Genomic DNA, 25533 nt, shown 5'->3' on the forward strand with positions numbered 1-25533 from the left:
ATACCAATCTTTGATAGGCATCAGTTTCCTTCAAGAAAAATGACACACAATTCATTACCACCTCCAGGTTTTTATAGGCGTACAAAATTTTTGAACCAGGCAAGAGTTTTTATAAGCTAAATATTTAATAGCAATCCATTCTCTAAAGGTTTTTGTTTTGTCTTCTAACCATTAACAAAGAAATCACAAACACAGGTCTTACAGCCCACAGGCATTGCCCATTGTTAATACATGCTGGAGTTGCCTGAAATCAAAGTTTATTTATTTTGAATTTGTTTTTGAAGACCAGTGGCTGTTTGGGTATGCTATTTTACATGTATTTGTGTTTAAATCAGCATGTTGCTTGCATATTAAATATACTTGTTGTTTTCATTCTAAAACGCTCCTCACCTGTGGCATGGTCCACTGGGATCACTAACTATAAATTTCTGATCTAATCTCCTATATTCTATTCAGTGGAATTAGTGCAATATCACTAAAGATATTTAGTAAATTGCAGTTTTTGCATTTTTAGCTGAAGTTGAAATTTTAATGGGGAGGAAGAAGGTTTGGGTGCCCAAGAGTAGCTGTAGATGACTCATGGCTAAATTCTGGGATCCACTGCAATGATCTCTGTGTAAAAGCAAAGTAATTTCTCAATCAATTCGTCTTCTGTTCGTTGATCTGTCCCACGTACAGTACAAGTTTAATAAGTTGGTACTTGTCTTTGAGGTAGCTCACTTCCACCTCCAAGGAGGAGGTGTTTTGCAATGGGACAGGAAGGGAAGATAGCAAGACCAAATCATGTGACCATATTTACTCACGTTTGAGATGCTTTCAATAACCTAACCGTCCTTCTATACTTGCTGTAGGAATATTCTACCACATACCTCCCTCAGCTGATGAATCATTGCTCCTCCATGTTGAACACCACTTAGCGGAAGCACTAAGGGAGGCAATGGCACAGAATTTACTCTGGGTGAGGGAATTCAATGTCCAAGAGTAGCTCAGTAGCCCAGCTACTGGCCAAGCCCTGAAGGACATAGCTGCTAGACTGTGTCTGCGGCAGGTGGTGAGGGAACGAAATAGAGGAAAAAACATACTTTACCACATCCTCACTGACCTGCGTGCCTCAGATGCACCTGTTCATGACAGTAAAAGGATAAGGTTGGGCTGGGAATAAAAGTTCTAAACTAGGGAAAGGTTAATTTTACTCAGTTGAGATACAATTTGGCCAAAGTGGACTGGGAGCAGCTAGTTGCAGATAGTGTCAGAGCAGTGGGAGGCACTCGAGGAGAAAATAGCCACCATATAGGGCAAATATGTTCCCGTAAGATAAGTGGGGGGGACCCAAATCCAGAGAACCCAGGATTAAGAAAAAGAGGAACTTATGGCAGATTCCAAGGGCTCAATACAGCAGAGTCCCTAAAGGAATATGAAAATGGAGGGGGAAAATTTAAAAAAGGAAATTAAGAAAGCTGAGAGTGCATGACAAAGCATTGGTGGGTAGAATATAAGAAAACTTCTTTTTAAATATATAAAGAGCTAGAGAATGACTAGGGAAAGAGTAGGGCCAATTAGGGATCATAGAGGTAATTGTTTGGACCTGGAAGATGTGAGTATAGTCCTCAATGGATACTTTGCGTTGGCCTTCACAAAGGAAAAGGACGGTGCAAGCATAGACATAAGGGTGGAGGACTGTGAAATATTAGAGGAAATTAACATAGAGAGGAGGTACTGGCAGGTTTAGTGTCCTTAAAAATGGATAAGTATGCAGGCCCAGATGACATATCTCCCAGGCCGTTGAAGGAGGCAAAGGAAGAGATATCAGGGGCCCTGGCAATTTTCAAATCCCCTCTGGCCAGAAGTGAGGTGCCAGAGGACTGGAGGACTGCTAACATTGTCCCATTATTAAAAAAGGAAGGGATAGATCAGGAAATTACAGGCTAGTCAGTCTAACGTCGGTGGTGGGTGTTAGTAAGAATTCCGAGGGACAGAATGTATCTGCACCTGGGAAGAGACAGATTAACCAGGGATAGTCAGCATGGATTTTTATTAATTCACGGATTGTGAGCTTTGCTGGTTGGGCCAGCATTTATTGCCCATCCCTAGTTGCCCTTAAGAAGGTGGTAGTGAGATGCTACCTTGAACCACTGCAGCCCATGTGGTGTAGGTACACCCACAGTGCTATTAGGAAGGGAGTTCAGGATTTTGACCCAGTGACAGTGAAGGAACGATGATATATTTCCAAGTCAGGATGATTTGTTAAGGGAAGGTCATTTTGACAAATTTGATCAAATTTTTTGAGCGTGTAGCCAGGAGCGTTGATGAGGATAATGCAATTGATGTGGTCTACATGGACTTTAGCAAGGCTTTTGCTAAGGTTCCTCATGGCAGACTGGTCAAGAAAGTAAGAGCCCATGGGATCCAAGGCAAAGTGGCACATTGGATTCAAAATTGGCTAAGAGGCGGGAAGCAGAGGGTGATGGCCGAGGGATGTTTCTGTGACTGGAAGTCTGTTTCCAGTGGGGTTCCACAGGGCTCGCTGCTGAGGCCCTTGCTGCTGTTTGTGGCGTACATAAATGATTTGGACTTAAATGTAGGGGGAAAGCACTGAAGATCAGAGGGACCTTGATGTACATGTCCACAGATCCCTGAAGGTAGCAGAGCGGGTAGATAAGGTGGTTAAGAAGGCATATGGGATACTTTGGAACTCACTGCCTGAAAGGGTGGTTGAGTCAAACTCGTAACAAGTTTTTAGATATTCACTTGTGTTTCCATAGCCTCCTTGGCTATGGGCCAAGTGCTGGAAAATGGGCTTAAGAAAGTCAAAATTTGACTGGCGTGGACATGATGGGCCGAATGGCCACCTGTGCTGTAAACGTCCAAGTCTAGTATCGGAAGGAGTGACCACCACACGGTCCTTGTGGAGACGAAGTCCCCCCCTTCACATTGAGGATACCCATGAGCGTGATGTGTGGCACTACCACTGAGCTACATGGGATAGATTTTGAACAGATCTAGCAGCTTGACTGGCCATCCATGAAGTGCTGTGGGCCATTAGCAGTAGCAGAATTGTACTCTAACACAATTTGTAACTTAATGGCTCAGCATCTCCCCCACTCTCCAATCAAGCCATGAGATCAACCCTGGTTCAATGAAGAGTGTGGAGGGCATGCTAGGAGCAGCACCAGGCATACCTAAAAATGAGGCGTCAACCTGGTGAAGCTATAACACATGCTGTTCGGCATGCAAATAGTCCTAAGCAGCAAGTGAAAGACAGAACTCAGCAATCCCACAGCCAACAGATCAGATCCAAGCTCTGCAATCCTGTCACATCTAGTTGGGAATGATGGTGGACAATTAAACAACTCACTGGAGGAGGAGGCTTCGCAAACATCTCCACTCTCAATAATGGGGGAGCCCAGCACATCAGTGCTCAAGATAAGGCTGAAGCTTTTGCTATAATCTTCAGCCAGAATTGCTGAGTAGATGATCCATCTTGGCCTCCAGAATCAAGTGCCAGTCTTCAGCCAATTCCACTCACTCCACGTGATATCAAGAAACGGCTGAAGGCACTGGATATCACATTGGCAATAGGCCCTGACAGTATTCCTGCAATAATACTGAAGACTTGTGCTCCAGAACTTGCTGCAACCCTAGTCAAGCTGTTCCAGTACAGCTACAACACTGGCATCTACCCAGCTATGTGGAAAATTGCCCAGGTATGTCCTGTTCACAAAAAGCAGGACAAATCCAACACAGCCAACCACCACCCATCAGTCTACTCTCCATCATCAGTAAAGTGATAGAAGGGATAATCAGCAGTGCTATCGAGTGAGACCTGCTTAGCAATAACCTGCTCACTGATGCCCAGATTGGGTTCTGCCAGGGACACTTGGCTCTTGACCTCATTACAACCTTGTTCAAACATGGGCAAAAGAACTGAACTTCTGAGGTAAGGTGAGTGACTGGCCCTTGATGTCAAGGGTGCATTTGACTGAGTGCGGCATCAAGGTGTCCTAGCAAAACTGGAACCAATGGGAATCGGGGAAAACTCTCCATAGGTTGGAGCCATACCTAGCAGAAAGGAAGATGGTTGTGGTTGTTGGGGGTCAGTCATCTCAGCTCCAGGACATCACTGCAGGAGTTCCTCAGGGTTGTGTCCCAGGCCCAACCATCTTCAGCTGCTTCATCAGTTACCTTCCTTCCATCATAAGGCTAGAAGTGGGGATGTTCACTGATTACACAATGTTCAGCACCATTTGTGACAACTCAGATATTGAAGCAGTCCATGTCCAAATGCATCAAGACTTGGACAATATCCAGGCCTGGGCTGACAAGTGGCAAGTAACATTTGTGCTACACAAGTGCCAGGCAATGACCATCTCCAACAAGAGCGAATCTAGCCACCGTCCCTTGATGTTCAATAGCATTACCATCACTGAATCCCCCTCTATCAACAACTTGGACGCTACGATTGACCAGAAACTGAACTGGACTAGCCATACAAATATTGTAGCTACAAGAGCAGGTTAGAAGCTAGGAATCCTGCAATGAGTAACTCACCTCCTGACTTCCAAAAGCCTGTCCACCAAGAACAAGTCAGGAGTTTGATGGAATACTCCCCACTTATCTGGATGAGTACAGCCTCCACAGCACTCCAGAAGCTTCACATCATCCAGAACAAAGCCTGCTTGTTTGGCACCACATCCACAAACATTCAGTCCTTCTGCCACACTAGCAGCAGTGTGTACTGTCTGCAAGATGCACTGCAGGAATTCGCCAAGCATTCCTTAGGCAGCATCTTCCAAACCCATGACCACTACCGTCTAGAAGGGCAAAGGCAGCAGATAGATGGGAACACCACCACCTGGAAGTTCCCCTTCTAGTCACTCACCATCCTGACTTTGAAATATATTGCCATTCCTTCACCATCGATGGGTCATAATCCTGGAACTCCCTTCCTAACAGCAGTGTGGGTGTACCTACACCACATGGACTGCAGCGGTTCAAGAAGGCCACTCACCATCACCTTCTTGAGGGGAACGAGAGATCTGCAATAAATGCTGACGCAGTCAGCGAAGCCCACATCCCGTGAATGAATAGAATAAAGGTCCCCAGATGGTGTTATTCTTGGAGGTGAACATCCAGATCATGGTGTTCCAATATGTCTACTGCCCTTGTCCTTCTAGATGGTAGAGGTCGTGATTTTTGAATATGCTGTCCAAGAGGCCTTGTAGAGTTACTGACTCTTGTTGGTGGACAGGCTTTGGGGAGTCAGCAGGTGAATTACTTGCCACAAAATTCCCAGCATCTGTCCTTTGACAGTGTTTATATGGCTTGTCCAGTTCTGGTCAATGGTAACTCCCTGAATGTTAATGGGGGATTCACCGTTGGTAATGCCATTGAATGTCAAGGTGAGATGGTTAGATTCTCTTGTTGGAGGTGGTCATTGCCTGGCATTTGTGTGACATGAATGTTACTTTAGCTGTCAGTCCAAAATTCATTTATTTGGCGTGATTGATTATTATTGATGCTTTTTTTATGGGGGGTTTCGAAAGTCATTCGAAGTTCTTTGCCTCCCAGTGGAGGGAGGTTAGTTCCCTCCATTATTTTAAGTATTTAATAGTATCTAAAGTTGTAAACAAATGGAGGAAGGGACTGGTGCTTTTAAGCTTGCAGGAAAACAATATTACTTGTCTTGATATTTAATCTGGTTTTGTGTCATTTTTGTAGATTGTTAATCTGCAGCTTCGAAAGCTGGATGAACTTGAATGCCTTATCCATGGAACGATATATATTGATTCAATAGGCTTCAATGGGTGTCCAGAGTGCTATTATTTCGAGCACCCAACAGATCCAGAAAGATGTCAGAAGATGACATGTGCTTTGGATAATCCGTTTCCTCTCCTGCTGGTGAATATTGGATCAGGAGTTAGTATTCTTGCTGTGTACTCCAAGGATAATTACAAGCGGGTAACTGGCACCAGGTGAGTGTCAGACATGGCAGAGTCATGTTGAAATGTATAACCAGACTGATTTTCCACCCTGTGCACTAATTTGACTGTTTTGGGCAGCTTGAAGTCTTTTATCTATTGGATAGAGAAAATGTGTTCCTCAATCTTTATTTTGCCTTTCTATGTAATATATTGTCTTAAGTCTGGTTGTTGTGCCTCAATTATTTTCATGAAGTTGGTGTAGTCTTTATCCTTTATTTTAAGCCTATGACTGCTGTATTTTTTTTGCCTTCTCCCTACTCCCTCCTCCCTGACTATTTTGATCAGTGTATTTTTTAAGAAGCAAGCAGCAAAATACTTTCTCATAGTTTTTCTTTGGGTATCTATTTGTTTAAAAAGTATCACAAGTAAAACTAGTTTGAGAGGAACCAGTTGATTGCACTTTGTTTAATCAGGCTTCAACGCTTTTAACAGGAGTTCAAAATTATGCTGGTCTTCACCAAAATAACTGACTACTCAGTGAGCTATAAAAGCTTTCAAGAACATAAAACTAACTCCCTCCACCTCCCACACTTCGACAGCAGTGTGTACCAGCTACAAGATGCACTGCAGCAACTTGCCAAGCTTTTTCTGACAGCATCTTCCAAAACTGCAGCCACTTCCACTGAAAGGGAAAAGGGCAGCAGATGCATGGAAACACCATCGTTAAGTTCCTTTCCAAGTTTTGTACCGTCCTGACTTGGAAATAATTGCTGTTCTTTTTCACTGTCACTGGGTCAAAATCCTGGAACTCCTGCCTTAACAGCACCGTGGATGTACCTACACCACATGGACTGCAGCGGTTCAAGAAGCAAGCTCACCACCTTCTCCAGCAGCTGCAGATGAGCAACAAATGCCGACCTTGCCTATCATGCCCTCATCCAGAGAACAAATTTTTAAGAAAAATGTACCCTGCCTGCTAGCTAATTTCTAACGTATCACCGTTGAAAAATTTCACACTAAAGCACCACTAAAACATGTTATCTTGTGTCTGTTCCTGGCTTGTTGCTCTTCCTTAACTGCTCTTGAACTGAGTGGCTTGCTAGGCCATTTCAGAAGGCAGTTAAGAGTCACTACATTGCTGTGTCTGGAGTCACTTTTATTCATTTATGGGATATGGGTGTTGCTGGCCAGGCCAATATTTATTGCCCATCCCTAATTACCATTGAGAAGGTAGCGGATGAGCTGTGGGCCAGACTGGGTAAGGATGGCAGATTTCCTTTTGTAAAGGACGTAGGTGAACAAGATGGCTTTTTACAAAAATCAACAACGGATTTATATTACAAGCAAAATACTGCGGATGCTGCAAATCTGAAATAAAAGCAAAAAATGTTGGAGAGAGAAGCCCACATCCCATGAATTTAAAAAAAGTCACCCCTTATCACCATTCAAATTGAGGTGCCTAGCCTATGGTTGCATGGGAATGTAGTTGCCTCTACTTGCTGTTCTGTACTTTTAGTTCAATTAGCCGTGTTACCCATTACCTTTTAAGTGTCCCACTTCTTCTCTTGCCACTCCTGCCCTAATGTTATCTTTTTCAGCAAGGCATAACAATCTGTTAGGTTAATATAAAGATAAAATAAAATTGTGTTTATAAAACTTGTTCATGCCATTCCTGGTTTAAAGCTTTACATTATCACTCCCAAGTTTGCGGGCCATAGCACCTGCTGTATGATTGGTTAAGTTGTGCAGTGGCCGATTTGGCTTGATCACCCCACTCCAAAACAAGTTTTCCCTACTCATTCAGGAACTTCCTAGACATCATGGATGTTTTCCAGATTCCTCTACCACCACTATTTGGCTACCTGCTCCCTCTAAACTCCCCTCACAGCAAGCAGGCAGATTGACATGTACTGAGACTGTTGACACACCTGCCTCAATTGTTCTCTTTGTTTGCGCTTGCCCCATTACATTTGCAGATTCTCTCCCATCTCCCTTCCTACCCAATACCTTCCTTGTGTATGTGGCTGGACAATGTTTCTTGGTTTTTTTATCCCTTCTTCCTAAAAGCCCAGCCTGCTTTCTCCTCCAGCTGGTGCCCCATGTCTAACTTCACTTTTCTATAGTGCCTTTTATTGTCTTCTCTTACCCCTTCCCTGTTGGTGGGATTGTCCTTGCTTGGCTGCACTATTTGTTGTATTTAACCCACAGCGCTTCCACCTCTTTCTGTCTCTACATTTTTGCTTCCCAAGGATCCATACTTGGCCCCCTCTATTTCCTCATCTATGTGCTACCCTTTGTGCCATCAACCGCTAACATGAGGTCAGTTTTCACTGACCCACATGATGGTCTTTAATATCTCTTAGATTGCTTGTCTGACAATCCAGTCTTGTTTGACCCACAGTTTGCTCCAGTTAACCATTGGAAAATATTCAAACCATTGGTTTTGGCCCATGCCGCAAGCTCTGTATGCTTGTGATTCCTTTCACTGTCTCACTAGTTTGGCCAGCCTCTTTATCACCCTCTCTAGCATTATCATGCACAAATTTTAATTTGTCCACAATTCTACCACCTGATCCAGTTCTCCATCACTACTGTAGTTGACGGTCTCCACTGCTTCCCCATCTCCAAACACTTAGGGAAGGAAGTGAAAGCCCTTGAATGGGTGCAGAAGTGATTTGCCAAGGATTAGGGATTTTAGTTACAAGGTTTGGTTGGAGAAGATGGGGTTGCTCTCCTTGGAGCAAAGGAGATTGAGGGGAGATTTGATGGAGGTATACAAGGTTATGACAAATTTGGATAAGTAGACAAATAAAAACCGTACCATGGGCTAATAATATGTAAAGAGCATATCTTTATTTCTGTTGGACTGTGGATTAAAATTACAATGGCTGCAGTTTGAAAGACATGTCCGCTGGAACAGTGTGAGGGATATATACAACGTTGCTGTCCTGGAACAGTGTGGGCCATGAAAAGGAGGATCGTGCTGAGGAGGAGCCTGGTCTAATGGGGAACTGCCTGACAATGTTTTGATTGGCTCGTGACCAGGGTTTCTGTGAGCAGTGGAGCAGAATAGCTTCTAGCTAGGAAAAAGACCTAAAACCCCCTTCACCTGTGAGTATAAGATTCCAATAATGCTATGATAACAGCTAGCTGGCTGTTTCTTCTCACATTTCTATAACCTGCTCTCTCTGAAAACCCCTGTCAAGAGGCAAAGGGGAAAATCACTGTTGGAGACATTGAAAGGCAAGTGCTCAACCAGTGAACTAAATACTGAAAGTACTGGAAGATCACATTGTGTTATCAACAAGAACTGAAAAGATTTTTGAAGACCGTGATCAACATCAACCCATCAAATCCTATACTCTGGAATTGGTGTTATTGATCTGTTCTATCCCATCCTTAAAATCCATGTTTTTGTATATGTGTGTGCATGGGGTTTAAGAAGGGTTTAGGTTATAGAGTTAGAAGTTAGCAGTTCATATTTCTTTTGCCACTGGTTAAAGACAGTTTGTTCAATAAACAGTTATTAAGTTTACAAACTTGGTGCTCATATTCTGTTAATCTAAATTATACAGTTAGGTGGGTTGATCAAACTTTTTCACATTTGTCGTGGCTCAGGGAGTAGTGGGGCTTGATATTGCAGTGCACTATCCCCAGTGAGTCGTGACAAGGACAAGACCAGGGGACACGGATTTAAGATTTGGGCAAGAGATGCAGGGGGAATGTGAGGAAGAACTTTTTTATGCAGTGAGTGATGATGACACAGATCTCACTGGCCACGGAGTTGGTGGAAGCAAAGACAGTGATTTCAACAGGAAATTACATGTGCATTTGAAGGAAATTGACTTCCAGGGCTACGGGGATTAAGTGGGTGAGTGAGACTGACTGGATTGCTCAGGACAGTTGCCATAGATTTAATGTACCAACTGGCTTCATTCTGTGCTGTAAATGACTGACTGACTATATCATTTCAAAAAAATCTTTATGCTCTTTATAAATCCCTCAACTTGCTTGGCCCGGCCCCTTTCCATCTTTGCAACCTTCTCCACCCTATGTACTAGCCCATGGCCTCCAGCTCTAACCTTTTGTGGACTCTCCACCCAAACAATGTGATAGGTCACCTCAGCCCTGCTCGCTGAGCCTTCTTCCCAAGATACCTCTGACTTTCTGCTTTGTAAATATCTTTAAAGTCTTGTTTTAACCATGCTTTTGCATTTTTCATAACTCTTCCACTTGTATCCTTTTCTCCCTTTTTGAAGTGTTTCGGGCGGTCTCTGCATCCTGAGGATGTGGAAAGGATGTTTGCTGTTGTGGAAGAATCTAGAGCTAGGGGTCACTGTTTAAAAATGAGGTGCCCATTTAAGACTGAAGAGGAGAAATATTTTTTCAAGGTCGTGAGCCTTTGAACACTCCCTCAAAAGACAGCAAAAGAGTCTTGAATATTTTTAAGGCAGAGGTAGAAAAATTCTTGATAAGCAAGGGAGTGAAAGGTTATTGGGGGTAGGTGGGAATGTGGAGTTGTGGTTAAAATGAGAACAGTCATGATATTGAATAGAGCAGGTTCAAGGGGCCGAGTGGCCTACTCCTCCTAATTCATGTTTATATCCAGGATGCCATCCATATGCAAGTTTTTTTTTCATACTTCTGGAATAGTTTATCATCTATAGTACTAGGATAATTGCTTGACACAAATAAACCTTTAACCTTTACTAGTGATAGGTTTATGTTGCTTCATACATCAGTTCTCACTATGGAGAATCACAGAATTTCAGTGCAGAAGAGGCCCTTCAGCCCATCGAGTCTGCACTGACATGAGCGAAACACCTGACCTACCTACCTAATCCCATTTACCAGCATTTGGTCCATAGCCTTGAATGTTATGACGTGCCAAGTGCTCTTCCAGGTACTTTTTAAGGGATGTGAGGCCATCACCCTCCCAGGCAGTGTATTCCAGACTGGGTAAAAAAAAGTTTTTCCTCACTGCACCCCCCCCCACCCCCCTCTCCCCCAACCCCACCCCAAACCTCCTGCCCCTCACCTTGAACTTATGTCCCCACGTGACCGACCCTTCAAGTGAGGGGGACAGCTGCTCCCTATCCATCCTGTCTATGCCCCTCATAATCTTGTACACCTCGATCAGGTCACCCCTCGGTCTTCTCTGCTCCAACGAAAACAACCCAAGTCTATCCAACCTCTCTTCATAACTTAAATGTTTCATCCCAGGCAACATCCTGGTGAATCTCCTCTGCACCCCCTCCAGTGCAATCACATCCTTCCTATAATGTAGTGACCAGAACTGCACACACTACTGTGCTTTGGACATTAACTCAAATTACTTTGCATGCAAAGTAATTAGCATTGGAACAAAGACCACATATGCAAGCTTGTTATGTAGTTTTGATTTTTTTTTACCTGTGATCTGTCAAAACCTTACATGCTCACATGCAGCCTAAATGTCCCTGCTACACCTCCAGCATCAATGTGACTGTTGTGACAGTGGCACCACTGTAAACTGACTCTTCAGCAGCAGCAGAACGTAGTAAATCACAAGTTTTGTGTTGCTTTTGACACACTAAATGAGAAACCGTGTGAAGGCTCAAGAGGAAATGAAAGATTCATGGCAATGGTTCCAGGGCCATGAGAGTTCGGTTACAGATTGGGGAAGGCCTCAAGAAGATTTATTAAGTGTTCAAAATCAGGAAGGGTCTAGACAGAATAGAGAAAAACTGTTTCCAGCAATGGAAGGATTGCGAATCAGAGGACACTGATTTAAGGTGATTAGGAAAAGAAAAGAGCCAATGTTGATATGAAGACAAGGTTTTTTGTGCAGTGAATGGTTAGAAACTGGAATGCACTGCCTGAACGTGTGGTAGAGGCGGATTCAATTGTGGCTTCTAAAAGGGAATTGGATAAGCATCTGGAGGGAGGAGAGAATTTGCAGTGCTACAGTGAAAGAATTACTGTTGCCCTTGCAGAGAGCCAGCAAAACAAGACTGGCAGAAATGCCTCCTATGCTGTTACCATTTTGTGATCCTATAATTCTCTCAATATGCTCTCACCCATGTTGAAATTTTCCCTGCGTTCCCTGCTGTTCCCTAATGTGCAAAAGAAACTTCAAGTCAGCAGCCTGATTACAGATGTGCACCTAGCCAACTCAGTGGTGAAATCTATGACAAACAGGACTAGATGATTGTACCCCCCTGTCAACTGAAAACATGCCACTAGGGGGTGTGAGTGGTTCAGTGAATGTACATTGTTTAAAAACATTATCTAGGCTTAACTTCAACTGTAGTTGGCAAACATGAAATGGTAAGTAATTGGCTTCTACCTTAACCTGACTTTTGGAAATATCCTTTTCAGTCTTGGAGGTGGGACCTTTCTTGGCCTGTGCTGTCTGCTGACTGGTTGTTCAACCTTTGAAGAAGCCCTTGAGATGGCATCACGTGGGGAGAGTACGAAGGTGGATAAATTAGTAAGAGATATCTACGGTGGAGACTATGATAGGTTTGGACTTCCAGGCTGGGCTGTGGCATCTAGGTGAGAACATTTTTTATTACCCACCTTTTTAATTTTTACCTCTTGGATTAAGTGGTGTAATGCATTTGTTTTTCAGAAGGAAAACCTGGGGGCTGAATCTTAACTCCCAATAATGGGTGGATTGGCATTGCCAGATATTAAAATGTAAATTGTAAATCAAGAAAGAAGCAGGTGACCAACCTGATGAAAGGGAATAGATTGGTTATTTAACTATTATGAGACTGCCTTCTTCATTCTATTAACCGCAAGCAGCCAGGTTTCTCAGGCCTTGATGAAACTCGACAGGTAAAAGGATATTGAGGAGGGCTGAATCCTTGAGTTAAGTGATTTACAGCACTGCTTTGGGTGAGGAAGAGCAGAATTATTTACTCCAGGCCCAACAAATTACTAGGGAGCACACATCCCTTCCCCCCCAAACGTTCTCTCTCTTTCCTCCAGTACAACTACCTGCTCTTTTAGATTTTGGCCCTGTGAATCAGTGCTAAAAAGCCACCTAACCTTTCACTTGGTAGAAATAGCCCTGAAGAAGTTAAATTCTGCTAAACATTCAAGAAACTAATTCTTCTTGGTTTCCTGACCCCTTTGCAGCTCAGAACACTGCTCCAGGATAAAATCCTGGCTTAGTTTTTTAAACTGGAAAATATACCCATTTAATATTTTTTTCTGTGTAGGTGACCTGCTCGGAATCCCCACCCTTGAATCATGTAGGATACTTTATTACATTGGGTTTCCTACCCCCAAAATATTTCCATTTCCTTTGGAATAGGAAAGAAAATCAAGTTTTTTTTGCATTGTATAATATGCATTTGGAACTTTTGGTCTTTGATGTGAACTTTAGTCAGCTGATGCTTAATGAGTTTTGGTCCTCTTCCATTATTCTCTATCTGTGCTGACATATCCTGAAATAGGTACTGTGATTTTCTTTGATTGACATATGCATTGTTGCAGTATCTTTCCCAAGTAGCCGTTCTTTACATGTCAGCCAGGGTAGTGTATGTGGTGGAAAGCTATTTGACCATGGCAGACATCACAGCTGAGCCAAACCCTGTTTCCACGTGTGCGCTGTATCCATCAGGAGTAAGGAAATGTGTTTTATTTTCCCTTCCTAGTTAATTACAGCAGTGCTTCCCAATCTTTTACCCACAGTGGCCCCATTTTTCTGCTTGAAAGCTGACATGACCTCATGGAGAGAGACCATGTGGATGACCGTCAGAGTAGGGTTGGGGGGGTTGGGGAGCATGGGTGATTGGCAGGCAGCAATGGGGTTTATTTTCCCCCCCCCCCTTTCCCCCTACAGCTTGATGAAGTGATTGGAGCTCATTGCCTTTTGACTCACCCACTGAACGACAGGCAACAAAAATTGTGCGCACATATCATATAGCCCGTGAATGGATCCTATCATTGTCCTGCCAGTGTCTCCTCTCCACAGTTGCCATCAGTGTCTCAGAAGGGAAAGTTCACGTCCCCAATTGCTCGTCCCAGGAGTCGTGACCCAGAGTTTATGAATCCCTAAAATTCTATTTCAACAGCTACCTGTCTGAGATCAACTGACTCAACACTAACCTAAATTATAATTTCAGGTTTGTCAGCCTTTGGCTTTTCTGGCAGGAGCACAATAATAATTGTAATGGTCCAAAGAATAAGTGATGATACATCATGGGGGAGGAGGGGGGTGGGTACAATCATTGATAAAGTAGCTGTCATTGTGGTCTTTGAATTAAATTTCTGATTAGTGCCTTGAAAAGGGATGTTGCTAACATTAAAAATTGAGAATGGATGGAGTTAAATTTTAAACGTGTGATCAGTGGAGTGAAAATTGTTTACTTACCTGAGAGGGGGACGGTGGGTACTGACTGTGTATGAGGCAATAAATATTAACTATTTGCTTATCAAAAAAGTAAAACATAGTTTGGAATGGTGTACAAGCTTTTTGTTTCCTCCTTCAGTTTTGGGAATATGATGAGCAAAGAAAAACGGGAAGCGGTGAACAAAGAAGATTTGGCTAGAGCTACTTTGGTCACCATCACAAACAACATTGGCTCCATAGCCAGGATGTGTGCACTGAATGAGGTTGGAACTTAGTTTGGAAGTCCTGTTATATGTAATCCAAAGGAGAATTGGCACATGGTTGTCCAATGTTCTGAGAGCTTTTAAATGTGTATGCATTCGTTGCACGGACTTAACCTAACAGAATACATTTGTTTGCTTGCCACAATTGAAACCAGCATGTAAGGGGAAATGTTTATATAACTGAAACAAAAAAATTAAATATTATTCCTATGGTATTGATATAGGGAAAAGTTAAATGCTGAAATCATGCAGAAGGCTGACAGTTTGTTCATTGTCCTATCCTTTTCTTATGCAGAGTGCTTGTCACATGGAAGGAAATGATGCTTTGTGTTTTCAGCTTCTTTACAGTGCTGCCTTGTAGCATCCAGATCAAGCAGCATTGTACAGGGCTATGAAAGCACTGAGACATGTACTGCAAATGTTTTCCTGCCTTTAGTATTTCATATGCGTGTTTGGACCTTTCAGAAATACTGACAAATCAAGAAATGTAATGAAGTTGTAAATAATCAACAGTAAATGTATTATTTTCATTGTATATTTTACAGATATAATGTGTAAACCTGCAGAATTGTAGTCCAATAGTTATAGCATATTGAAGGATGTTTTCTTAACCCCACTTAGCAAGTTCACAAGTAATTGTGAGGCCATTCAGCTCTCCAGCTCATTCTTCCATGGAAACACCTGATTTCTAACTTTCTAACTCCCACCTAATTGTTTCTTAAATGACTCTAGAATGTTTGCTTCCACTTGAAGATTATTCCAGGTACTAATTACTATGCATGAAGAAGTGTTACCTATTTCTCTGCTGGTGTCAGGACTGTTACCTGATATAGGTCCTGAGCTTGACTTTTATTAGGCAGAGCTTGTATCTTCTTGTCTTGAAATTGAGATTTAACCTGGAATAGTCCCTAGATAAAGATTGTGATACTCTGTCTGGGGGCCTTATAATAGCTTTAAACCAGTCATTTACCCTTCCAAGATTGAAGATTCCACATTTGTTTTCAACCTTTCCTCACAACTCTGTCCTCTTGAAGCTAAGGAACGTGTGTGGCTTGTCCCTTTTGGACTTCCAACATTTGAATGCTCTTCTTGTGCTTTGGTACCCAACATGGAATGCAGTAGTCTTGCAGTGAACATCCACAGATCCCTGAAGGTAGAAGAACAGAAAGTTTAAGAAGGCTTATGGAATCATTTTATTTGTCAAGGCATAGAATGTAAGAGCAGAGAGGCTACGCTGGAGCTATACAAAACATTAGTTAGGCCACAACTTGAGTACTGTGTGCAGTTCTCATCACCTCATTACCGACAGGAGGTAAGTGCATTAGAGAGAATACAGAGGAGATTTACAAGGATCTTGCCAGAACTGGAAAATTGCAGCTATGAGGACAGATTGGAAAGTTTGCTCTCCTTGGAACAGAGGAAGCTGAGGGGAGATTTGATAGATACAAAATTGAGGGGACTGGATGGGAAGGACCTATTTACTTTAGTAGAAAGGTCAGTGACTAGGGGACGTAGAGTTAGTGATTGGTAGAGGATTAGAAGGGAGATGAGGAAAGGTATTTTCACCCAGAGGGTTGTGGGGCTCTGGAACTCTCTGCCTCAAAGGGCAGCTCATTTAAAAGGTGTCTGGATATGCACCTCAAGTACTGTAACCTGCAGGGCTACCGACCAAATGCCAGAAAGTGAGATTAGGCTGGGTGGTTCATTTTACAGCCAGTACAAACCCGATGGGTCAAGTGGCCCCTTTCTGTACCATAAACTTTCTTTGATAGTTTTGGACTTAGCCTTCACTGATTTGGTAGTATCTGCTCAGTATGCTGTTTGTTTTGATTGAATATGATCAGTTTTGAATCTTCTATCACTCCTGGACTCCTAGATATCTATTGGGCTTTCTGTGGTTTGATCAACATTTGGGGGGGGAGAGAAACTGTTCCCAATGGTGGAAGGGTCGACAACCAGAGGACACTGATTTAAGGCGATTGGCAAAAAAACCAAGGGTGTAAGATGAGGGAAAGTTTCTTAAGTAGTGAATGGTTAGTATCTGGAATATAGTGCCTGTTTGTGGTGTGGTGGAGACAGATTCCGTTGTGGTTTGCAAAAGAGAATTGGATAGTTATGAGGAGAGAAAATTTTCAGTGGGGAAGGGTAGGGATGGAACTAGCTGAGTCCCTTGTGCAGAGAGTTGGCATGAACATGATGGGCCAAACAATCGCCTGTGTTGTAACCACTGATTCTATATTACACTTATCTTAAATGTCATCTGTCTTAGTTTTCCATATTTTCAATTATTTAGGATTTTCTTGTAACTCCTTGTTTGACCACACCCCTCACCTGATTTGCATTGTATATGGATATGGTAAATGCATGAGCATATGGCTGACTAGGAACCAGAAATAGTATATAGATGATATATGTGAAAGATCCCAGTACCAATCCCAGGGTACCTTTAATATACCTCCTTAACCCTGACATCACTGAATCACTTGCCTTCCTCTTTCTGCCAACTCCTTATGCATATCAATTTTACCTAGAAACTGCATTAAGTCTGGCAGCAGCCTTTCATTTGCAACTTCATCAAAAGCATTCTGGTAGCCTGTGTATAATATAAAGTGGACTTTTATAATGTTCACTTATCACTTCAAACAATAACAATCTCTGTAATGGTGCTGCCTGCTCAGCAATATGTGTTCTCTTGAAGGTATTTCATTTGTCCAATTTTCCTGAGGCACTCGAGAGCAAACCCAGCCTGCTCTTTCTAGTTAAGTTGCTTGAGCACTTTGTTCATTGCTTTGAAGCTGCCAATTTTAAAGTTTTATATCTAAGTATTATCAGATTGTAGATTATATCAAATTTAAGGCCTGATTGCTGATGCCCAGGCATACTACAACTATCATTCCTGGTATACTGCATTGATCATTTGCCATTGGCTGATCAGGGTGAGAGCTAGCCCTCATGCAGACAGAAAGCAGTCATGCATTATATTTCTACTTATGAACTAATTCTGAACTGTTTAGGCATTACTATTACATAATAGTCTGGTTTAAACTTTCTATTAGGATAATTTTGCACATATCCTTTATCTATTAACCTGTTAACTGGGCCTGTCTCACCCCGCCCTCGATTTTGCAACTTTTTCCAACCTTGTGGCTCAATCTTAGCACTCCAACCTCCGATCCCAACCTTGGACCATGAAGGGAAAGAGGAGAGCATCCCACAAGTGTTCCTTAGTGCTAAAACTGTCAGTGACCTCTGCTCTGTTTTGATCCCTCTCTCAAACTCCCTTTCCACTTCATACTTGGAGTCATCTTTCACACCCTTTCTACTAATATCCTAAGGTGGCCATTCTGTCCTATTTCTTCCAGTGTTGGCATACAACAATTGAAAAACATAAATGCTTCTTCTAAGAAATGTTTGGAAAACTTATTTTAAAGTTGTGTAATTTGTAATTTTCATAGTTCACTGCACTGCTCAGAGCTGATTCTTTTGGAGAAATTAAGATAGATTGTGCAATTTATTTCGAAAATCTAGGCAGTAAATGTTTTTTGCACATTTTAAATATTTTACAATCTAATTTGGAGTTTATTTTGCTCTTAAGAGTTGTAATTCATTAATTCTTGTTTAGAACATTAACAGAGTGGTGTTTGTCGGTAACTTTCTAAGGATCAACACTTTGTCCATGAAATTACTGGCATATGCATTGGACTACTGGTCAAAGGGACAATTAAAGGGGCTCTTTATGGAACACGAGGTGAGCTATTTTGAAGAAAGTCCTAATTATTTTGATTAAATTCGAAGACTTATTTTTGTTTCTGTTTGAGTGATCACAATCCAGTGCATTGTCATCCTGACATGCTATGCAGCACGATGAGTACAATTCCCTATGTAACAACATCCTTAATGTTGAGCAGGCTATCAGGTAGGTACCTGTCTTATTGCCATAGCATCTGGCCTATTGAATTTCTTGCATGAAGGCTATTGTCTTGTTTGGAAGGAGTGGCTGTGTCACTAATTCTTAACCTGGATAAATGACAAGATCAAAGAATAACTAAACAAAATGTGAGAACATTCGCAGCAAAATTTTGTACCTGACATTTTTCCATTTACTTTCCTCCATTAAAAACCAAGTGGCAAGTATGCTTGTTTTTCTGTGGCTTGGTTCGGTTGATAGCACTTGACTAATTCAGGAAGTAGTGGTTTGGAGCTCTGTTCTAGGATTTGAACATGTGCTGTAGCGTCGCACTTTGCAGTCCTGAAGGAGTTCTACACTGTTAGAATGCTATCCTTCAGATGAAAATTCCATGGCTCTATTTGAAGAGTAGGTAGTTCTTAGTGTCCTGTCTCAACTAACGTCACCCCTCAAGAAAAACACAAAATAACTGGAGATTGCTCTCACTATGGTCAGATCTCGCTGTGAAGCACTGAGACATCTGAAAAAGCATGGTGCTGCATAACTACATAAATAAAGCATTTCTCCAGGTAGCCCTATGTGCGATTCCTAAATGCAGAAGCACAAGTTATGCCACACAAGTATTATTGTTGAAGGAGGTGAATAACCCTTCTATTTGCAAAAGTTGCATCGTAAAATCCAAAAAAAATTAGAGTATGCAGAAAGTCTATTTTACATCTACCTTTGCAGTTTCATCTCTTAAACTGCTTGGTGGATCTGAACTTGAAGACAGTAATCATACTGATTATATGTTTGGTTTTTTAAATTGTTTCCAGTTGTAATTCTCCAATAATATGTAGCACAAATTTTGTTTAAGTTCCTGACCTTGTTTGAACCAGACATCTTGTGGTTAAGATTTCATCATGCTGCCCTGTAATTGGTAACTGATGTGCTGGAACAGACAAAGTCTAGTTTTTGCTTGGCACCTCCAGCCTGAAGTCATTATGGATACAGTCCTTGACACTCCAAACTTGGGGGACATCTCAGATTTATTTAGATTATCTCATGTATGCTATTTATATTTAACTAGTTGCCCAAAACTTGTCTAGAGTTTGTTGGGAATGCCTTTGCATTGACTGTAGATATGATGTATTTAAAAACTTTTTTCCTGAGGGCTGATTTTTCCATAAATTTTGCAGGATTTGCTTTTCTTGAAGCATGATTTATTTGGATGTTGGGTCTGCATATTTTATGGACTGTGATCTTGAAAGTTTATGGGTGTCCTTGTATGAATTGTAAAGTTACCATGCAGGCACTGCAAGTATTTAGGAAGGCAAATGGAATAAATGGCCTTCATCCCCTTTGCAATAGAGTATAAAAGTAGGGAAGCCTTGCTACATCTGTACAGGGCATTGGTGAGACCACACCTAGAGTACTGTGTACAGTTTTGGGGTCTCATCTGAAGCAGTTCAGAGAGGGTTGACTAGGCAGGTTGCTGGGATGAAGGGGTTGTCTTATGAAGAAAGGTTGGGCCTCTACTCATTTGTGTTTAAAATAATGAGAGGTGATCTTATTGAAACAAAGACATTACCGTGGCTGGGAAATTTAGAATAAGGAAGCACAGTTTAAAAATACGGCATCTCCTATTTAAGACGGAGGAGGAATTTCTTCTCTGAGAGGGTCATTAATGTTTAGAATTCTCTTCTACAGAGAGCAGTGGAGGCTGGGTCGTTGAATACATTCAAGGCTGTGTTCGATTTTTTGATCAACAAAGAAATTGAGGGCTAAGGGGGGGCCAGGCAGGAAAGTGGAGTTAAGGCAACTATCAGATCAGCATGATGCTGAATGTTTGAGCAGGCTCCACGGGCTGAATGGCCTGTTCCTCCCATTTCTTATTTTATGATCTTAGTTATGTCTTTGTCAGGCACTACATTTACCATAGTTCTTAAAGTTCGTGTGATCCCATGATTAGTAATTAACTGAAGCATTGTCAAATTCTGTCTGGTTTCTGTTGGAAAATACCGTACAAGTACTAAATAACAAGGCATCCTAGTCTATAATGCATAAGCCCAGTTCTCTTCTATATTGGCCCATTTTGTTCACAGCTCTCCATTTCTACATGCGATTTTTATCAGCTTGTTCAATGATTTTGACAATATGCCTATTTTAGTGTGGAGGAGAAAAAATGTCCTTGTTTACAGTTTGAGTTCAATCTTTTTCTGTTTCAGGGTTATTTTGGAGCGGTGGGTGCCTTGTTAGAGCTTGTCAACTCCATTTGAATCTTCAGGAAATTTCCTTATGCCTTATGTTCACTTAGTTTGCAGTTCCTCCAACATGGCTGCACTTGAAGAGAAACCACAAGTATTTTAATTCAAGTTGTAATGTTGTGAGATTCCTCCGAACTCTGTTTTTTAGGGAGGAAGGGGCTGTTTTTAATCTATTTTAAATGAGCACCTTTATATAGTTTGTAAGCATCTGCACTTCTGCCTTTATATTTATTTCTGCAAAGTTTTTCCAACTCAAAAGAGGCAGTTGGGAATTACATTATGTATGCGTCTTACATTTGTTTTCCTTCTGTACTTTTGGGAGTCTCGGAGAATTATTTTTCTAAACTTAAAAAGCTATTTTGTTAAATATTAGCTATGTTGTTAAATATTACATGTGGACATCTGCATTTGCAAGAAAATCCTAGCAGGATTGAAATAATTTAAAATTCAAGTGTTGTGGGGGATAGCAATGTCATTTTAGCCCTTAATTAAATTAACTGGTGATTTAAAATTTTAAGTATTCCTTGAGTTTGAAACTTCACTGAACCGGTGTGGTTTATGATGAATGGTAAATTGAAATTTATTTATATAGATATAGGAAATATAAATACAGCTTGTATACTTGTGATTTTATCATGCATCCGTTCATTAATATTTCCAGTTTTCTTTTTGACTTAAAGCCTGTCAATTCCCACCATCGTATCACTGTCCTATCCCCATCAAATACAGTGGGGTCCAGAACCCTGGCATTGCTGTTGGCATGTGGGAGATGCTTGGGTTCACTGAGCTCTGAACTTCAGTCATGCATAGAATCAAGGCTTCAAGTTTGAAATGCAGTGTGGCTCCATTGTACCCTGCTTCATTTCTCTTTTTTTTCTATGAAGAAGAATTGACTGGCCATTCCTTTTTAATAGTCATTGCTATTTAAACATGCAACAATGACACAAGTTGTTAACTATGTGTTAGTACTCTATAAAGAGAATGGAATGTATTACCAGCTCCCCATTATATAAGTGGTAGAGCCAGCCTCAGATTGACCAATGTCAGGGCTATAACACATTTATAGATTTCTGAGAACCACTGCAAGCTGCTTGAGCTCTGTTATGGCTTATGGCTCTGAACCCCTTGCTTCAATTACTGTATTGTAATTGCTCCTAGGTGTCTCATTTTATTCTCTATAATTTGGTTGTTCTGGAAAAAAGTAACGAGTCAAATGTTTAAAGTGTGTATTGAAATGATGCTGCGTATTCCACAACACCTTTATTTATTTGTACTACACGTTAAAAAAAGAATAAATATATTTTGCACATAGGAATTATTGAATGTCATGTTTTTTTATGTTTGAGTGGCAGCTTTCACACTTCTGGTTACTGAATTGCTAACGTGGGGTAATCTATCAAAAGCAAAAATGGAAATTAGAATTTTCTGCCCTCAAAGTTGTTCCAACGTAGAACACAAGTATGTATTGAGGCAGAGGAGAAAAATGTGAATGGACCCAGTGAATGTGCAAGGAAATGACCATGTTCAGAGCTGTGAATTCCTTTTACCAACTGTGGCTGGGAGGGGAATCAGATCTTAGACTTGCACCATTTTGAGTCAAGATTTGTGGTTGTATAGTTCTTAATAAACTGAATTTGGAAGAGTATCCATTCATTTCTTAGCACAAAGGAATATGGTTGTGCTTACTGGAGGTCAGTCATCTCAGCTCTAGGACATCACTGCAGGAGTTCCTCAGGGTAGTGTCCTAGGCCCAACCATCTTCAGTTGCTTCATCAACGACCTTCCTTCCATTATAATGTTAAGTGGGGATGTTTGCTGCTGATTGTACAATATTCAGCACCATGTGTCTCCTCAGATACAGAAGCAGTCCTTGTCCAAATGCAGCAAGACCTGGGCAATATCCAGGCTTGGGCTGACAAGTGGCAAGTAACATGCATACCACACAAGTGCCAGGCAATGACCATCTCCAACAAGAAGGAATCTATCACCCCCTTGACAATCAATGGCATTGCCTTCGCTGATCCCCCACTATCAACAGATAAAAACAAAAAAACTGCGGATGCTGGAAATCCAAAACAAAACAGAATTACCTGGAAAAACTCAGGTCTGGCAGCATCGGTGGAGAAGAAAAGAGTTGACGTTTCGAGTCCTCATGACCCTTCAACAGAACTAGTTCTGTTGAAGGGTCATGAGGACTCCAAACGTCAACTCTTTTCTTCTCCACCGATGCTGCCAGACCTGCTGAGTTTTTCCAGGTAATTCTGTTCTGTTTTGCCCCACTATCAACATCCTGGGGGTTACCATTGACCAGGAACTGAACTGGACTAGCCATATAAATACTGTGGCCAAAAGAGCAGGTCAGTGGCTAGGAACCCTGCAGCGAGTAACTCACCACCTGACTCCCCAAAGCCTGTCCACCATCTACAAGGCACAAGTCAGAATGTGATGGAATACTCCCCACTTGCCTGGATGAGTGCTGCTCCAACAGCACTCAAGAAGCTTGACACTATCCAGGACATGCAGCCCACTTGATTGGCACCCAGTTCACAAACATTCACACTGCCCCATACCGTGTCAGCAGTGGGTGTACCATCTACAAGATGGACTGCAGGAGATCACTAAGGCTCCTGAGAAAGCACCTTCCTACACATGCCCACTACCATCTAGAAGGAGAAGGGCAGCAGACAGTTGGGAACACCATCTGGAAGTTCCCTTCCAAGCCACTCCCCCTTCTGACTTGGAAATATATCACCATTCCTTCACTGCCACCAGACAGTAAAAGCACTGGGCAGGTAGTACGGGTGGAAGGTTGATGGTGGACTGAGTCCATATCCCTCTCTAATGGATTTTCCATTTTGGATACTGCTCAAGGAAATGATTTCTTAGAGGAATGCAGCAAGAGCCAAGTCTGGTACCAGCTCAGCTGCATGGAGGGTGGGAGGGGAAGAAAGAGTGGAAGAGCAATAGTGACAGGTGATTCTCACGTGAGGGGAACATAGATGTTTTTGTGGCTGCAGATCTGACAGCAGGATGGTATATATCCCTGGTGCCAGGGTCAAGGATGTCACTGAGTGGCTGCAGGGCATTCTGAAGGGGGAGGGTAAACAGCTAGAGGTCATGGTCCATATCGGTACCACGACATATATAAAAGAGGGATGAAGCCTTGAATGCAGAATATAGCAAATAAATTAAAAATCAGGATTACTCCCAATGCCACGTGCCAGTGAGATCAAGGAGAATAGACCAGATGAATGTGTGGCTGGAGCGAATGGTGTTGGAGGGAGGGATTGAGAGTCCTGCAGCATTCCGGACCAATCCTGGGGAAGATCGGACCTGTGCAAGCTGGATGGGTTGCACCCCAGCAGGACCGGGATGTTATGGCACAGCCAATAGTAAATGCTGAGTTCAAATCCCAAAGAGAAACTTGAAACAACTGCCACAACTTGTTTTGCAGTTTGTATAAATTTTGAGATGCGTGCCTTGAATTCAGTAGTAATAAGACTGCGAAGTCTTATAGGCTTTTATAAAACTAAATTAAACATTTATTAATAAGAGAAATTATTTTACATCAACAAATTACTACTCTGATAACTTCTAAATTCCCCTAATTGATCTAACTCCCAGTTACTTTTGTTAAGGTAACAGACACAGATTTTAAAGACCCAGGCAAACATGACACCCTGAACAAATCAAATTAAAGACAAGTTTTCTTAACTTCAGTCCTTTTGAAGACAACAGCTTGAGGCATAGATGCTGAACAAAAATTAAAAATACCTGGAAAAACTCAGCAGGTCTGGCAGCATCTGCGGAGAGGAACACAGTTAACGTTTCGAGTCCGTATGACTTCAACAGAACTAAGTAAAAATAAAAAAGAGGTGAAATATAAGCTGGTTTAAGGGGGTGGGGTGGGGGGGGCTGTCAGTGGGACAGTAGAGCTGGATAGAGGGCCAGTGATAGGTGGAGATAACCAAAAGATGTCACAGACAAAAGGACAAAGAGGTGTTGAAGGTGGTGATATTATCTAAGGAATGTGCTAGTAAGTGACACGACACCACCTTCAACACCTCTTTGTCCTTTTGTCTATGACATCTTTTGGCTATCTCCACTTATCACTGGCCCTATATCCAGCTCTACCTGTCCCACCCCCCCCCCCCCTTAAACCAGTTTATATTTCACATTTTTTATTTTTACTTAGTTCTGTTGAAGTCATTCGGACTCGAAACGTTAACTGTGTTCCTCTCTGCAGATGCTGCCAGACCTGAGTTTTTCCAGGTATTTTTATTTTTGTTTTCGATTTCCAGTATCTGCAGTTTTTTTGCTTTTATCATAGATGCTGTTGGCTTTTTCACACTTGGAAGATCTCAAAAATGCCTTTCTTACAAACAGACTTCTCATATTTATTAATATATATTTTCTTTGAATGCAAATACTCATTGTTTCACTATCTTTGGACTCTACCTTCCTGAAAATAAAAGCCTTTCCTAGCACTAAGTTTTACCAGTAATCTTTGGGGAAAATTAAACAGTGTTTCTAAACACACACACACACACACACACACACACACACACACACACACACACACCTTAAACCAGCTTATATTTCACCCCTTCCTTGGATTCACCTAGTTCTGTTGAAGGGTCATGAGGACTCGAAACGTCAACTCTTCTCCGCCGATGCTGCCAGACCTGCTGGGTTTTTCCAGGTAATTCTGTTTTTGTTTTAGTGTTTCTAAACTCCACCTGGTTAGGTGACACATTTCACCCCTCCTTTGAAAACAGCCTATACTGGTTTATTTAAAAATGCAAATGTCCCCTTGACATCCGTTTCTAGAATTCCCCATGTTTACCTAATT

The 25533-nt window shown here is 41.8% G+C and overlaps 1 protein-coding gene across 2 annotated transcripts in view; it reads left to right on the forward strand.

The window, feature by feature from the left end:
* Nucleotides 1-21993, forward strand: part of LOC121279701 (pantothenate kinase 3-like) — a 44035-nt gene extending 22042 nt beyond the window's left edge. The window contains exons 3-7 of one of the 2 annotated variants that reach the window (XM_041190951.1): nt 5719-5972; nt 12282-12458; nt 14405-14528; nt 18189-18276; nt 20643-21993. In XM_041190951.1, the coding sequence (XP_041046885.1) occupies nt 5719-5972; nt 12282-12458; nt 14405-14528; nt 18189-18276; nt 20643-20731 (732 nt within the window). In that variant the 3' untranslated portion in view covers nt 20732-21993. Of the gene's footprint in view, nt 1-5718; nt 5973-12281; nt 12459-14404; nt 14529-18150; nt 18277-20642 lie in introns of both variants that reach the window. The other variant, XM_041190947.1, reaches the window with a different exon arrangement.
* The last annotated feature ends 3540 nt before the right edge of the window (nt 21994-25533 follow it).

This window comes from Carcharodon carcharias, chromosome 1 (genome assembly GCF_017639515.1).
Source record: "Carcharodon carcharias isolate sCarCar2 chromosome 1, sCarCar2.pri, whole genome shotgun sequence".
Taxonomy (NCBI): Eukaryota; Metazoa; Chordata; class Chondrichthyes; order Lamniformes; family Lamnidae; genus Carcharodon; species Carcharodon carcharias.